The following is a 17,391-nucleotide window of genomic DNA, read 5'->3' on the forward strand; positions in this document are numbered from 1 at the left end:
CTCTTTCAATCCCGAGGGAGTCGGATTTGGTGCTACTCTGTCTTCAATGCCTCTCTATGATCTCCCAGTCTCTTTCTAGCAAAGAGGGAGCAGCCTGCAGGCAACCGCAGGTGCTTAGTTTTACAGCTACTTCATGATGGCACAGGAGGCTTGTTTTCCCATTGTGGTAACCACATGCAGCTTCCAAAATTTACTTCCAGCTTCCAAAAATGAGTGAGCAGTATGGGGATGGGGCAACACTGATGAACGTCTAGGAGATAATCAATCGTAACTGTATGGATGGATGTATTGTATGTGTGTAGTGCACGCACACCGGGCATTCTTCTAGGCATAGATGATCTCATTCAATCTGCACAATCACTGAGGAGGTAGGTATATAATTGTCCCCATTGTGCAGTTGAGGAAACAGGGGCACAGAGAGGTGCAGCAACTTGCCCTAGGTCGCCCAGCTCTCAAGTTCACAAACGTCCCTACCAAGCAGTAAGTTGGCACATGTGCGTGTGTGGCATACCCCCATGTGACCCTACAAAGTCCTCCAGACACACCGGATCTGGCTGGTCTGCTGTTCAATGGCCTCCACGGCACTCTCGACAGAGCTCAGCAGTGACTGGATCTGATTGGCTGTCTCCTTCAGGAGGAAGCGGGTCACAAACTGGTCCACGTTGCTCCCGCCCTCATAGACCTGTGAAGAGAAGAGAAGGGCACAAAGAGGGAAGGGGTTGGGGAGGGAACTTGGGGTAGCGTCTGGCACAGGGTTTGGGGGGACACTGGAGTCGGTGTCTTTGCCTTGCTATGGGAAGGGGGACCCCACTCCACTGCCTTCTGTATCTTAGAGGCTAGGCAGGGGCTGTGGACTCAGAGCCCAAGGTTCGAAGCCTGGCTTTACCACTTACTAGCTCTATGATCTCTGTGGCTATACTAGGAGTTACTGCAGTATCTATCGCATAAGGTCATAGTGAGGATTAAATGACAAAATGTATATAAAACACTCCCACAGTGCCTGTCACATAGCAAATACTCAATACACAGTAGCTGTTGTGATAAAGATGATGGTGGTGGTGGTGGTGATGACGATAACAAAGGTGGTGGTAAAGATGGTGATGACAGTGGTGATGGTGACAGTGACGATGATGGTGGTGATACGATGGTGGTGATGATGGTAATTAGTGGTGGTGTTCTTGGTGTTGTTGTTGACAGGGATAAAGTATTAGGGGAGAAGAGTTCACCTCTTTTGCCCCATTCCTCCTCCAAGGAGGATTCTTTGGGCCCCTGGGCCTTCACGCTGCTACTCAGAGAAATGATAAAAGAGAATCAAAAGCAGCCAGAGAGCTTAAACTGGCTCCCCAAGGAGAGTGCTTGAGACTCAGGCCTCATAGGAAAGGGCGAGAGGGGAATCTGGGGGGAAACTGAGGGAGGGAGACTTACAGACCATGAAGAGAGAAACTCCAGAGAAAAGACGGATGAAGAGGGTTTTCTACGAGTTTCGCTCTGTGATGTGAGACAGAATTTCCCCTTTTGTCAAGATACCGCAGCAAAGAGATTTCTTAGGGTTTCTGGATCCAACTGAATTCCTTTTGGTTGCAAAAAACTTTACATTGGAAGGGAGAAGGCTCTGGTGTGGCCAGGTCACTTGAGGATGAGAGCAAAACGACACTGTGTTGGGAGAGGCAGGTCCTGCAAACCCTGTGCTGGTCTCCTGGCCTCTTCTGCCAAGAGCTGACTTTCCAGAGCCACCTGCCCCAGAGAACCTTGGAATTCTGCCTAGTTTCTGGCAAGGCAAGGGAACACAGGGCTCTCTCAAGGAAAGCAAATTAAACCATCCATCACTTCTGACTGGGAATTAATTAACAATAATTGCACAATGGGAAACATGGCTAGAGACAGACGGAGAAATGGAGGCAGGGGTGGGGAGCAGGGAAAGAGGGACAGGGGTGAAGAGAGGCCAAAAGGAGAGGCACACACAGACGGGCAGGTGTCACCATCCTGTGCCGACTACCAGGCACACTGGAAAGCGGCCCCGACAGAGATTGAATTTGTGGCAGAGAGGATGTGAGTTTCTGGTAGCCTAATGTACTGTAATTATCGATTATCCTCCCTAGCAGACAACCAAACTAACACACAATCTGGTGGTCAATGGGCTCTGGACAAATGAATGGCCAAAAATGAACAAGAAGACATAACCTGGTAAAAAATGTAAACACAAAGAGAAAGGCTGCTAGAAGCCATCAAGCAGAAAAATGAGCTGAAGTGAGTTTGTTAAAGAGCACTCAGATCAGTAATTTGAGGGTGTGTCTGGTCACGGGTCAATAAGTGTAACTTATTACTTGAATTCCAAAAAGACAAGTTATTTTCAAAGGAGTGAGAATGCAGCTTTTACAGATTTCTCCTCTGCCAGAGTCAATGCTTTAGCTGAGAGACCAGCTACACAGATTCCAGAGGAAGAGGTTCAGGTCTAGGAATTTTGCATCACGTGGACAAATTACTCATCTGCAGGACAACAGGGAGACACTCAGAAATCGGCAAATCTACGACATTTTACCAGATGATCACCTTTCTTGCAAAGAATGCCTAGGAATGTCTCCCAAATCATCTAGGGCTGAATCAGAGAGAGACTTCTTGAATAGGGAAGTAGTGAATGAGCTGGTGATCACCCTGAAAATTAAGCATTAAGGCTACAGAAGTCAGGAAACAAAAACATTAACCACTAATCCTCAACATTTAATTACATTGGATTAAGTTCCTAAGGAGTGTGAAAGTATGGGGGAAATGGCCCAACATCTAAAAATTCCTTTAATTCCACAGAAGGGACTAGGAAGTGTTTTTATTAGCTAGGTCTAAAAATAGGATTACAAATGTTAACAGCATATGTTTTAGAAGTCACTAGCGAAATGAAAATTAGAATGTTCACCTTTGAAATCACTCTCAGTGCTATAGACAAAGACCCATCAGAAGATAAAATGTCAGAGACGAAGAAGCGTAAAAACACAGGGAGCATAAAAGATGCTGACAGCAGTCAGACCAAATAGATCATAACAATAAAGAAGAGCAGCCTATATTCCCCCACGTAAAGATGCAATCCCAGATTTGATTAAAGGAGACCCAGCTGGAGGCACATCTAAACCAAGGCAGCGCCAAAGGACTGACAAAGAAAAGTCTGTGCAAAGATTCCGCAACCAAATTTGATCAAGGACAAACTGCAATATCCCTATCACGGTAGAATATAAATGTGAAAGTATCACACAAGAAGGGGAAGAACATAATGACGAAAGGCATAATGCGTAAGGACATAACATTATTAAATCTCCGTGCAGTGGGAGAAGACATTACGAAACACGGCTATAGGGATTCAGATGGATACAAGCAACCCCGGAAAGCAATTTCCCCTTCTATCATGAGCGTCACGCTGCTCTTATTCTTTGACCCAGTAATTCTCCACTTTTGATAATCTATCCTTAAGAAATCACGCAAAATGCGGACAGATATTTATGTCCCAATATTATTCAGAATAGCAAAAACCTGGAAATCTAATCTAATATGCCCCCAGAACACAGATAGTAAGTAAATTTAAATAAGAATACTTAAACTGATGCTTCCAAACTGTTTTAATAACATGGGGAAGGTATCTGTTGAAATCTTAGGGGGGGGGGTGAAGCAGACAATACATTTTTGTACACAGCACAATATTAAATATAGTAAAGAAATACACATAAAAAAGGTTCGAAGGTAATAAACTAAAATGTTGATAGTAGTTAGGGAGAGTGTGAATTAGAAGCGATTTGACATTTTTCTTTATACTTTTCTCTTCCTAAATTTTACATAGTGAACATGTACCATTTATATAATAAAAATATTATAAGAAAGGCTCTATAGGTATCAAACAACATGGTTAAAAATATAGAAAGGAAAAAAACATTAAGATACAAAGATAAAATGACAAAACAATTTAATGTGAGAAATTAGCTCATCATTGCCCCATAGGGCAGTGGGCACCAGGACGTACACACAGGGATACCACAGGCACTGTCAGGAAAAAGTGTGGAAGTCTTTAAAATGGGCAAAAATGATTACTGGATTTGTCTAGTATACCCTTCTGGTTCATCTACGGTATGTCTTTCCTTGTGTTGGAGCTACTTTTAAAACTCTAAGTTGTAAAAAAAACCCAAAAACTGACAATAATGCAAATAATTCTCATCTACAGAAATGCATATGAATTTTGTCTGGCAGAATTCAATGGACAGTGACCAATTTTGCATTTACTCACAAATTCATTTCAAAATTCCTGGTTGCCTATACCTGGAGTGTGTTCTTTGAATTTTCCAGTTGTCACATCCTCCTGTTCTCACATTAATGAATTGAGTTAAGTATGGCCTTTGACATGTGTGCATTTTATACTTTTCTACACAAGACATGATTTTACCGTTTTACAAAGTTGTCTTTCAACAGCATAGATTTCATAACAAAGAAAGGATAGCTATTTTAAAATTTTACTCTTGGAAAGTAAGATCGCCATCTTCTCAAGCATCCATGAGATAGGTATAAAAACAAATCAAATAATATGTAATGAAGAAATTGCAACACATTCAAAAATATACAGTGGAAACCTCACTGGTCATTCTGTTTCATCCAAACATCACAACATGAGAAATGAGTGAGGACATAGGCTATTAGAAAAACCGAGAGTGAAACTACTATATATTAAAATCTATGGTTGTAGTGAAAATATCATTCAAAGGTAAATGTTTTAAAATTTCAAAATGTATGATCAAAAACATCTGAGCATTCTATTTCACATATGAAAAAGAATAGCAACAACAAACCTAAGGAAATAGGAGGAAGAAAATAATAATGATAAAAATTATAAATACATTGTGAAAAACTGAAAAAAACATTGTGAAATTTAAATAAATGTGTCGGGGCAGGTTATTAAAAACATCTAATTGGAATGGGTACAACTCAGTCAAATATAAGTTTTTAAAATGTAGCAAAACAGGATGAAAATTAAAACAAGAACCGAGCTATAAAGCAGATGTTTTCTTGAACTTAATCTGCATTAAGTGCCTGGTTTGTGTTAATGTCTTAGATTTTTAAAAAAAATCGTAAGAACATACTATGCATAATTGATCATACAACTGACCATGTCCATGATAGTTACATTTAAAACTATATTAAAAATGGACACAAAAAGTAAAACACTTAAGTAAAACTAGGATTGACCTTAAAGTAACTATTAAGATAATCCCCATCTATTTAGTACCTTGACCCAAGCCTCAGTGGTTCACACACAGAAAATATTCAAAACCACCTATAATTCATTACCAAACTATCATTACTTCTCAACTCCTGATAAAGATAGAGGTAAAAAGCTCAGCTAGTGACAAGGATTCAGCAATGCGGTGCAAGAAAAATGCACCAATTCGGGTTTATCACAGGAAGCTAATAATAGACTCCATCAATAGCTTAAGAAGAATCTTATGATCATTTTTAAATGACCAAAAAGGCATTTGAAAAAAATTCGCTACCACCTCCGAAGACAAAATTGAACAACAGGAATGCAAAAATAATTTTTTTAACAGGCTGAAGAGGATTCTAAAGTAAGAGCTGGTATTAATGTTATAATTAGTGGAAAAATAGTAGAGAGAAACAGTTGAAAATCAGGAGCAAAGCAAAGATGCCTGACTTAGCACCATTTTAATGTTTTAGGATTTGGGGGAGATGCAAGAGGACACAGCAGAGAAATAGAGGGATCACATATCAGAAATAAAGACGAGAACTACAGTCAGTCACAACTGATGCTATGACTAAATGTCAACAACAGCAAACGAGTCAACTAGTAGCAATGGATGTAAGAGATAGATTTGAAATAATCAATGAGCTGCATTTCTACAAAGCAAAGGTGGTTAGAAAATACGCGAGAAAAAGAGATGTCCGTCTGCAGCAACCTACCATCACCTCCACCACTAAAAATGCACCAATGGCTGCACTCACTGAACGTCACATGTGCATGATTTCTGAGAGCAAAATCTCCAGAACTGGTAGAAGTTAAAATCCTCTCCTGGATGGAGAATTAGGTCACATCTCTGAACAGTTAGAACCAAAGACCAAGGAGCCACTATGGATGTTATCAACAGCTCAAGACAACACTGCTGAGAAGTGGCCCCATTCGCAGATGAGAAAACTGAGGCTCATGGAGAGAGTTTCAATCGTGAGGAGTCCCATGTGGACGTATGGTAAGCCTCACACAGCCTGTCAGGAGCGGAGCCAGGGCTGACACCCTTGTCTGGGTGACTGGAGTTCTAGAGCCTGGGGTCTTTCCATGCTCCCTTCTAATCCCCCACCCGCCTTGATACTTCCAAATATCACATTGTCTACAAGGATGCACCATGAAAGGGAGCTGGTTTTATATGTTATTAAAATAGACTTTAACCTAACAAGACTCAAAATAGCATGATGCTGGGACAGAAATGGGAATGTGGGCAGTGGGGGCTCAGGGTTAGGCCCAGCTATTTCTGGGTATAGGAAGAAAGGGATGCTCTAATATACCACGTTGCAGTAACTGAGTAGCATTTGAAAAAACGTACAGAATTGGTCTTACCTATGCCTGAGCATACAACAGAATTTAATGATAAGAACTAGTAGTCACGTTTGCTCTGTGCCAGGCCCTGTGCTAAGCAGTTTAGAGACCTTACTTCATTCAGTCCTCATAAACACCCTGCAAGGTGAATGCTCCCATTCCACAGACGGAGAAACTGAGGCTAAGAAAGGGAAGTGATAGGCTTGGGGTCCTTCAGCCAGGTCAGACTGACTTTACTGGCTAAGCTTCCTGGCCTCACACCCAGCAGATGGGGCTGGCCTTTCTGAGCTCCCACTGGTTGCTCAAGGTGGCTGGTAGGCTGTAAGTCCTTGGATGTCTAGGTGCCCCTCACAGTGTGGCCTGCTGCCAGCTCCCTCCCTGAGGGCCTTGGTCACTGTGCCCAAGCAACGGCCCCTACTCCTCGCTGATTGACAGACACTGCAGTCACCCCTGGGAAGGCTTGGAGTCCCACGCTGGGCTCCTTACTTCCTGGCAGGTCCCTGATTCAATTTCCCCTCTCATTTCAACCAGCAGGTATGGCTGTCTGGCTATGACTCTGCAGGTTCACCCTTTTGAGCCTCTGTTTTCATATCTATGAAATGGGGGAACTGAGAGTAGCCACCCATGGGACTGTTGTGAGAAACTAGCCATCATAGGTCCTCAGGAAATTTCTTGTGTCTCTTCTCCATGGATGCAGAGAAGGAACACACCCTGCCTACCCTTTCTGCCAGCCCAGTGGGAGTACAGACTCAGAGGCAGGAAACAAAGCTTCGGGGATGGGCTGCTTATGCCCATCCAAGCCATCGTGGAGAAGGCACAATGATACCCAGCCCACGACCTGGCCCCGTCTCCCTGCCTTCTGTCCTCCTTCAGGCCAGAAATGCAAACAAGATGGTGACAGGGCTGCAGGCAGACTTTGGAGCCACATCAGAGACCTCTCTCCAGGACATGAAGTGAGTCCCTGTACTCTGCCCCTCCCAGCATTCCTGATGGTTCCAATGCCCAGCTCAGGGCTCCCTGCCTGGACACGTGTTCTCATACCAGACACCACCCGATCCCGGGTCAAGGTCAGACGTGTGAACTCTCCCCTTCCTGTTTCGTAATCCCTTCCTGTTTCGTAATCCTGCTGCCGAAGGGCATGCGAGCATCAGGTACACACGGGTCCAAGGACCCCGGAGGCCTTGGGGTGCCTGACGCTCCCTTTCCAAGACTCCATCCCAGGACCATGCCCAGTTCTGGGAAAGGGCACCCTCCAAACCAGGCACCAGACACTGGGTGGCAGGGCCATTCATGGAGCTGCTTACTCATGTCACAGTTTACCTCAGCTCCCTGTAAGAGCCCCAAGCAAAGCCCACCCCAGAGCCAGGCACAGCCAACACTCATCATCACAAATCCAGGCACCCTTGGTGAAGGACGCCCCGGAGAACATCTGGAACCAAACCAGCACTCAGGCCTCGCACCCCCATGGGCCACCTACACCCACTGACCTTCTTGGTGTAGCCCATCGCCTTCAGGACAGAGTGATTCAAGGTTTCCAGGGAGGCCAACACGTCCTCATAGTCTCCCATGTGATCCACAAAGTAATCTGGGGGGAAGGGAGGCAAAGGTCAGGGTCATAGGAGGATTCTGGGCCCTCCCACCCATGTCCCCCATTGCCTTTCCCCAGTCCCATCTCCGCCCTCCCCCCACACCCCACTCTTGGTCCCTGCATAGCTGGGCACCTACCACACAGCTCCTTGGTGTCCACATGGCTGCAGAGAGAACGAGGGAGAGGGGGACTCAGAAGCCAGCCTGTGCCATCCCCCCACTCCCGCCCGCCCTCCCTCCCACAGCATGCACCGTGCCATGCAGCTGGTAAAACACCTGCCATGCCTTCTCTCTTCATCCTATGCTGACACCATGGCCCCACTTTACAGGTGAGATTGCAACAGGTAAATGGCACTGTGCCCTCTGAAGAACCAAGGAGGCATCCATGTCTGCATCTGTCTGATCCCATCACCACGGCACCTGCTCCATTTCCTTGCCCAAAGTCTACTGACTGCATGAGCAGATGGGACCAAATACGGGGCTGAGGCAGGGCCCGGGAGAACGGAGGGGAAAGGGCTGGGGGCTGGGGGCTGGGGGCCGGGGCAGGGCTATTGCAGGCTGAAACAAAACACTCACGGTGACAGGCTGCTGCCCCAGGGCATTCTTGCCCATTGGGTCCTGGGACCCAGGCCCTGGGACAGCCCTCCTCGTTTTCACCCCAGCCCAAAGGTCTGCATCCCCATTCCTACAGCGTGGGTGGAGAAGGACCCCGTCCTTCCTTGGAGGAGGCTAAGCCCGAGAATCCCAGCCATGCAGGTGAAGGTGGACATAGCAGCCTCAGAACAGAGACGCAATGGTGAGGTGTGCCAGGGGACCTGAGCGTTTGTGAGGTGCTGAAACCTTCCCTTTCTGGGCCCCAGTTCCCTCGCTGAGAGAAGAGGAGACTAGCCTACATAGTGTGCTCTGTGCTACCCAGGTTCAACAACATGCTTCTGGGGAAAGACTCCCGTGGCCGTGGCCGATTAAATCTGGGTTCAGAGGCTTTGCAAGCTGTCTTGGAGATTCCCCTAACTTGCATCACACAGTAAAAGTTCTGAAAAGTCTTGCGGAAAGGAAGCTGTTTCCCTGAGCTTAAACTAGCCTTTCACCAGTCTTTCTGACTTGTGTGAATTGTTTTGGGCAGAAAGCCTCTTTAGCACACCTAGGAGTGAACGTTTATAGCTCCCATTCTGGGGAATGTTGGAGAAAAAAAATTCTAAAAGAGTTTAATTTTGACTTTCTGCAATGGTGGGTCCACCCTGCTCCCCACTTACATACTCTCATGGTTAAACTCTCAAACCAGCACCTCCTTCTCCCTCCACCCAGCTGGCCTGACACAAAAGGCACCAAAAGAGAATGAATAATCAATGGGCACCTGCCTCAGCCCTTTCAAAGAACCCCCGGGGCTGCAGGGACCTCTCAGAAACCTCCATCTGACTCCAGATACAAAGCCCTTCACTGGAGTCTGCAGCAGGAAGCTGTTTCTTTCAAGTGGCCTTCCAGGGACAGGAGACCTGTTCCACCTGCCCCACCCTGGTCCCCAGACCACACCTCCTAGGACACTCTCAGCCCCGACCTCTGGTCCAGGCCGCCATGGCACTGGGTCCCTTGCAAATGGGCCTGGTGGCAGCTCCTTATCTAGACCATCTCTAGCCTGTCTCAGGGGACCCCAGCTTATCAAATCTGCCCCAAGCAGCCCCCCAGGAACTGTGCCCCTCAACACCAGAGCGGGCCTGAGGAAGGTGACCAGGAGTGGGCTGGAGAAGGGGGCTCATCCTGCTTGGGGAACCCTGGGGAAAGGGAGAGGGTGGAGTTAAGGTTGGGGCAAGTGTGAGTAGAATTTGCACTTGACTTAGGGATGAGTTGGGTCCAGAGTTTCTGGTTGATTCTTAGAGGCAGGTTAGGGTTATGATGGGGTTGAAGAAAAGGTTTAATTAGGTACATTGTTAGAAGAAGGGCTAAGGTTAAGAGGTAGAGCTGGGATTAGTATTTGGTTACAGTTTATAGTTTTAGATGAGAGCCAGTGAAGACCAAGATGGCAGAGTTCATGTGGGGACCAGGAACAAGCACAGCGTGCTGGGTCAGAACTGGGCTGAAAGAGCAGAAGGGTGACCTCCCCGCCAACTTCTCCTTTCACTCTCCTATGTATACCCTGCAAAATCTAGGTCTGCTTAGCCACGTGTGCGCAGAAAAGACCAACTTGCCAATGCAGTGTCCACCTACCCACTCCCGAATCACCCCAGACAGTGGGCCTCTGACTTTGAGATTAGCGAGTTGGGGGATTTCAGGGACCCTGCCCTCCAAGGCAGTGGACAACAGACACTGGCCTGGGGGAGAAGGAAGGTGCCTCCTCCCAGACCCACTGGGCGCCCCAGGTGCTCGAGCAAGCAGGACTCAGCTCACTTGGTGTTGTCCGAGTCGATTGTGTGGAAGAGATCCTCCAGTTCTTTCTCATTGAGGACACCATCTGCAAAGAAGAGCTGGAATTCCTCCAAGGACAACTTCCCATCATCTGCGAGGAAGGGAGGCAGGAGGGAGAGCAGCTGGTGTCTGAGCGACAGGACATCCCCAAACCAGACAGGGCCCAAACTCACAGATAAAGTCCGGTCATCTAACCCCTGCCCGCTCCGCTAATTCCCAAATTAACCAGTAAACTCCAGTTCATAGAGAATCACTAACTCATCCAGCAAATTCCCAAACCAACATATAAATACCTATTTAGAGATAATCCCCAAATCCACAAATACAAGAAGTAGCTAGTCTGCTGGGGCTCACTCTGCATACAGTTAACAAGCGGAGAGCACCTGCCCCGCCAGGCTATCTTCTCCCATCTGATTTGCCTGACCACCTGGGGGTAGGCACTATTTATGGTAGTACCGTGTTTCCCCGAAAATAAGACCTAGCTGCACCATCAGCTCTAATGCGTCTTTTGGAGCAAAAATTAATATAAGACTGAGTATTATTTTATATTAATTATAGTAAATTAATTATACTATATTAATTATGATATATTATACCCGGTCTTATAGTAAAATAAGACCCGGTCTTATATTATAGTGAAATAAAACCAGGTCTTATATTAATTTTTGCTCCAAAAGACGCATTAGAGCTGATGGTGCAGCTAGGTCTTATTTTCAGGGAAACACGGTACCACCCCTGTAAGAGGTAGGGCCAAAGCAGGGCAGTCTGGTGACCATTCTCTCTTGCTTCCAAATGCCCAGATCATCTCCTCACTCTTGAATCATCTCCAAAGCCAGTACCCAGGTCCCGACTTTGGAAGAGGGAGTGTCATGCAGGGTCTCAGCTCCCGCTCCCCACATAAGAACGCAGCACATGGTGAGGCCAAAAAGGAACACCCACGGAGCCATGGATAGGAGAGTCATACCACTATATTCCCCCTGGCGGCTGGGTTGGAGACACAGGAGGCAGGTTCCACACGATGCACAACCCACTGTCTGCTTCTCTGCCAACCAACCAACCCTCCAACACAGCCCTGGCAGTTACATCAGTGGCTAATGGCTAACTGGTTACAGTTGACAGCCATCTTCTACCCGAGCCAGCACCTTTCCACGTGAGGTTGAGAGCCTGGAAACTGCTCTCTGGGACTCTGTCCCCACAGGGAGTGACCCCTCTCTACTCTGTCCCATCCACTTGGGAAACTTTGGGCCCAAACCTTTGCATGGCTGACATGACAGCTGCCAATCATTAGCACAGAGTTCTCACCATGCCACAGATGTGGCCATCAAGATGCCAAACCATGAGAAAAGGAGGTGCCTGTCCTGGGCCAAAAGTGGCCAGCCCTCCTCAGGTCTGGGGGCTATGGTTCTGGGATGGGGAGGGGGTGTGGCTCTGGAAGAGGGGCCCCCACAGCGGATGCATGTCACCTGTCCCACCCACCTTCCCTCCCTTTGTCTTGCCTCTTCTCCCTCTACTTGCAGTCGCCCTGGCAGCAGCACTGCTGGAGAAAGCTCTCACTGGCTGGGGGCACAGGGGCCCTGAGGGAGGGGCTCAGTTCTCAAGCTCCCACACTCAGTTCCTCCCACCTGTGGAGCAAACTCATGAAAGCTGATCTCCAACCCCCTGCAGCCACTGCCCCCCTCAAAGATCTTAGTTTCCTGCTCCTCCTTAAAGGCAGGGAAGAGGGTGGGAGGCAGTGGAGGTCTGGGAGAAGCTCCAGCCCAGGACACTTCAGGGCCCCCCATCCTCTCTACGCAGACCCTCTTCCATTACTTCCAGCCAGTCTGTAATCAAAACCCCTGTGAGCCCACATGGCACCTCTGCGTGGAATAGAAAGAGATGCCCCTTCCTGGTGGTGGTGGTGGTGGGGGGTGTCGCCCAGTGTTAGTGCACATGGGCTCGGAGCAGAGTGCACACTGGATCTGAGGCTCTCCATTCCCTCAGGTAGGTGCCCTTGTGCAGGGCACAATTCGCCCAACCTTTCATGGCGGATCTACTGGAGCCCCGAGTCAAAGTCACTCATATTTTAAAGGCCCTGGAGCTTCTATCTCTGCTCCCAGCAGCTCTGCGGGAACTCAAAGGAGGGCAAAGGGACAAGCTCAGGAGAGGGAGACCCTCACATCTCCACCTGTCTTCTATAGGGCCCCTTCAGGCATAAAGTACCAGAGGCTGGGAGAGAGGAAGAATCGGACCTGTAAGTGCAGGTATATACCTGGGGGCTAGGGGCAACATCCCAGGATGCCTCCAACATCCTGGCCCAGATTTCAGTGTCACAGATGGGGAATAAATTTATAAATTTCAAGAACAAAAGTCCTCCCAGTACATACACACAAAAGACCCAGAAACAAACCCTGAAAAGTATGTGATACCAGCTGTGAAATACGTCAACTCTTAAGTTGTGGCTCTGTACTCTGTGCAAGAGACTTTCCAAGTTCCCTTTGGCAAGACTGGTGATAAAAACCAGGAACCACAGTGCAGAATCAGGGCAGACACAAGTTCACCACACCCTATGGTACAGGTATTACCCTCACCCACATTTTACACAGCAGTAAACTGAGGCACAGAGTGGTTAAAGGATTTGCCCACGCGCCACAGCTGGCGCGTGAACCCAGGCCATCGGGTTCCCTAGTCCATGCTCTCAACCCAACCTGGGGCAAGGCCGTGTGTCGAGACCGCCAGCCACAGGGCTACAAGGAAAAGCTGGGGCCAAGTCCAGACCCAGTGGAAGCGTGCTTGATTGATTAGTCATGTCTACCATGGGCACGGCTAGGAAGTCTCCCTGCTCCCACTTCCTCCTACCTGCTTGGGTTTCTCTGTCCAGTCTGCACTCAGGAGAGCAGGCAGGGAGGCGCCCACCAGGCTTCCTGAGCACAAAGCCTCCCTGGCTGACATTTACCTTGACTGTCCCACCACAGACCTAATGAACCCAGAGCAGCTAATGAGGGAAGCAACCGCTCCACCCAGGCCCCTGCCCAATTAGACCAGAGGGCATGGTACCTCCACTTCCCTCAAGGACCCTGAGTGGGCCATTTGCAAGTGTCTTCTCTAATTAGCATGAGCTCACCTCTGTTGCAGTGACCTTTCAAATGCCAGAAGTCTGCTAGTGTCTGCATCCCCAGAGAGAAATGCAGTCTGTCACCCCTCCACCAGCCACCACCCTGTGGATTTCTAACTCAGGCTGCCAGGCAGACCCCTCCCTTGGCAGCCCCATGGGAGCCATGCCCTGTCTCCACCTCTGTGAAGGTTCTAAGGAGCCACGCAGACAGGCCAGCCCTTGCTCCTGTACTCCTGCGGGCCAACTCTCAGCCCAGGCTCTTGCTTGAGACCACACTCCCGTCTTCCACTCCCCCTCATCTCACTCCCACAGAAGCCTGGGGCAAGGCCAGCATCCGCTGGTGCTCAAGAAGTGCTTGTGTATGTGTGTGCCTTTGTGTGTGTCTATGTGTAACACCCACACTCATCGCTCGCCCATACTCCTCCTATTCAATGTTTCCAAACTGTGATAGGCTGAATCCGAGCCCACCTGCCCCCTCCTCAACTGCACATGTGCAGTCTGTCACTCGCTGTCTCTGAGCCTTGCTTTTGTTGTCTGTAATAAGGGGACGGTGTTTCCTATCCCAGTAGGAGCAGACTGAAGACCAAGTGAGAAGGTCCATGAAAGTCCTGGTGCCTAATGGATGCCCAGTGGCCACCGGCAGCCTCCACCAGCCGGCAGGCTCCCCGTGCAGCATGGGGAGGGAACCAAATATCTGTTGACAAACCAAGGCCAATTTCCAAGGCGCTCGATACTCATCAGCTGCTACAGGACTCACTGATCTGTCACAGAATGCCAGCCTGGAGCTCCACTTTCCATCCTCATGATAGCCCTCTGAGCTGGGTACTGGTTTCGTTATCCTCACTTACAGATGAGGAAACTGAGGTCCGAGAGTCTGGTGACTGGCCTGAGCTCACAAAGCTGGGAAGTGGCTGAGCCAGGACTTGAACCCAGGCAGTCTCTGCAATAGAGGAGGGGCCTCACCTCCCTCCAAGGGCTCTGCATCCCACACACACATTAACCCTGGTGACCAACCCCCCATAGCCATTCGGTGGCCAGTAAGACTTAAGGCCCCAAGAGGTGGACTGGCCTCTGCCTTTGTGGGGACCGCAGGAGTGAAGTTGAGGGCCCTGCAGCTGTGCTCAGGGGGTGGAAACATGGCCTCTGACAGGGAACAAGAAGGGAGACAAAAGCCCATTTGTGCCTGAATGGAGACGAGGGCACCACCCACCACCCACACAGGCGTGTGCGAACACACACACACTGCAGAAGTCCCTACAGAGTGCACGATCAGAAACACATACGCACTCACAGACTTGGGTACGTACAGCAACAGTTACAGACACATCACTCAGACCCACAAATTCATGCACATGTGCGTGTGCGTGGGCTCACGACACCCTCACACACCACCTCTGTGGGTGCACACATTCCCTGCAGCATGAAGACCACAGCCAGACGCGCACGGCTGCACCCCGGTGCCGCAGAGTCCACTCTCATCCATGAATAAATCCATTACCTGAAGTCTACAGGCATTTATCGAGGACCTACTGTGTGCTGGGTATTGGGCCCATGATAGGGACAAGCCCCGATTTCCACCTGTAAAGACCTCACAATCTGCTGGAGGGGCCCAGCGATAGCCATGCAACCCCAGGCTGGCTGCATGCTGAAGATGCTAGAAAGGGGACAAACCCTGTAACCCCTTCTCTAATCTCTAACACTGTTCAGGCCATGATATCACCACCACTTCTTCCCTCTCACTGAAGTCCCCGCCCCCCCGCCCCCACAATCTCCTTCCTCCTTGCTCCATATGCAATTGCTCTGATGGGCCTTTGTCTCAAAAGGCCTGGGAGAGGCCATCGTCATCTCCAAGAATGGGGGTCAAGAGGTAGAGAACCCTGGGCACTGACTTTCAGCCCAGGTCTGTGTATCCCCTCCCATCCCGCAAGGCCTTACATTCCACCCCCCAACACCATAGGGGTGAAGTTCAGCAGTAACTCCCAGGGACAGGGAGGGAGGGGGTGCTGGGACCTGATGCTTCGGGGAACGTGAGGGGCCTGGAAGGCAGGCACTATCGTTTCCCACTTTCCCCCCAGCATGGGCCTTGATGGACAATGAGCATTTTTTCAATGAATGAGAAAATCAATACTGAGCACTGCTTAATTCTCTCTGAAAACATCTAACCCCACATCTCCTCTCTGTATTTTCCCAACAACCCAGGGAAGTAGACAGGTTAAGTGTTATCGCCCCACTTTACAGACAGGGAAACCAAGGCCTGGAAAGGAAATGGGCCTTGGTTAAAGGCCATGTAGAGACATTGTGGGCCCGAGGATAATGACTACGGTATGTACAGGAAGTTGTACTGCTCTGTTACACTTGCAAGGCTCAGGTGGGCCTCGGTAAATTTGGTTATCTGCAGGACTCCGTTCTTCCTTGTGCAAGACGGAGACTTTCCAAGCAGTGAGAAGTGGAGTGTCATGAATTCATGGCAAAATAATGTGCCGCTCACGTTGTTGGGGAGGCTGCGTGACGTGGGGAAAAGGGCTGGGGTCTGAGGCACAGCCTCAATTTCCTTCTCGCAGCTGGGCTACCCTGGGCAAGTCAGTTAACCTCTCTGGGCCACTTCGGAGTTGACTGCATCAGGTGGCTACGGTGAGCAAGTGTGCCAGGGCCTGTGAAGGGCCTAGAGTGAGGCGGGGCTGGTCCAGCCCAGCTGCATAAGGATTAAAGCACACCAAGCACTTACCGTGGGCAAGACATCTTGGCATCACAGACATCAACTCACTGAATCCTCATGGCATTGTCACTAGGTAGGAACTCTGGGAGTCCCATTGTACAGAGAGGACACTAAGGCATGGAGCAGAGCCAGGATTTGGCCTTCAGACTTCAGAGATCTGCACTCTAAACCTTTAGGTTCAAGGCTGTCCAGTCCCTACCCCTGATCTGTTCCCCTGAAGGCTCAGGACAGAAAGAACCAGCTTCTCATTCAGGGGACAGTGTGGGAGGGAAACTCACCATTTTTGTCCGCACGACGGAAAATCTGCAGAGAAGAGAAGTCGGTCAGGGCGGCCCTGGGCCAGGGAGCAGGCACCCTCCAGCAGCTCCTGACCTGATACTGAGATCCCACTCCTCCCCAGGGGGGCGTGGGAAGCAGAGCTCCCTCTTTTTTCCTTCCCAGGGAGGAGACCCCCATCTGGCTGGGATCCAGGGGTGAGGAAGGGATGTTTCAGGCAGAGGCCTTCCTAGCCACCCTCACGGAAACAGCCATCCTCACGGAAACAGCCGCCCACTCTCCCTTCTGTGCCGCCAGCCTGCCCACAGCCACGCTGACAGACACATGCACACGCGTGGACACTCGCTCACATCCATCCACACGCTTGCTCCCAGAATCATTGGTTCCACACGCTCCCAGAGCCATCGGCTCAGTTACGCACTCTGAATTTGTGTCCCATGGACACAGCCATATACCTTACACCACTGCACCCCTCCCAGAACCCCTTGAAGGCCCTGGTTTTCTGTAGGGAGATCGGGTTAAGTCTGAATGGACGTGTCTGCTAAGGGAATCTGGAGGTTTGGCAACTGGACCAGCCATGGGCAGGATTAGATTTTTAGGGGGTGGGGGAATGGGAAGAAGCAGGTCTCCAGGAGCTCAGAAAACCAGGCAGGGATGGGGGAAGGACAGCCACTGCCCCTACTCCCCAACGCTATCCTGAGCTTAGAGACCAGATAACTCCCCCTCCTGGTATTCTGGGACTCTGTAAGC

The 17,391-nt window shown here is 49.4% G+C and overlaps 1 protein-coding gene across 5 annotated transcripts in view; it reads right to left on the reverse strand.

Moving 5' to 3' along the window:
* Positions 1–17,391, reverse strand: part of NECAB2 (N-terminal EF-hand calcium binding protein 2) — a 32,110-nt gene that overhangs the window by 12,163 nt on the left and 2,556 nt on the right. For all 5 annotated transcript variants that reach the window (XM_019743715.2, XM_074314520.1, XM_074314518.1 and 2 more), the window contains exons 2-6: positions 16,644–16,668; positions 10,541–10,649; positions 8,297–8,322; positions 8,059–8,156; positions 546–682 (exon numbers count right to left, since the gene is read on the reverse strand). In XM_019743715.2, the coding sequence (XP_019599274.2) occupies positions 546–682; positions 8,059–8,156; positions 8,297–8,322; positions 10,541–10,649; positions 16,644–16,668 (395 nt within the window). The remainder of the gene's footprint in view (positions 1–545; positions 683–8,058; positions 8,157–8,296; positions 8,323–10,540; positions 10,650–16,643; positions 16,669–17,391) is intronic.

The sequence above is a fragment of the Rhinolophus sinicus genome, linkage group LG11, assembly GCF_036562045.2.
Source record: "Rhinolophus sinicus isolate RSC01 linkage group LG11, ASM3656204v1, whole genome shotgun sequence".
NCBI classification, from domain to species: domain Eukaryota; kingdom Metazoa; phylum Chordata; class Mammalia; order Chiroptera; family Rhinolophidae; genus Rhinolophus; species Rhinolophus sinicus.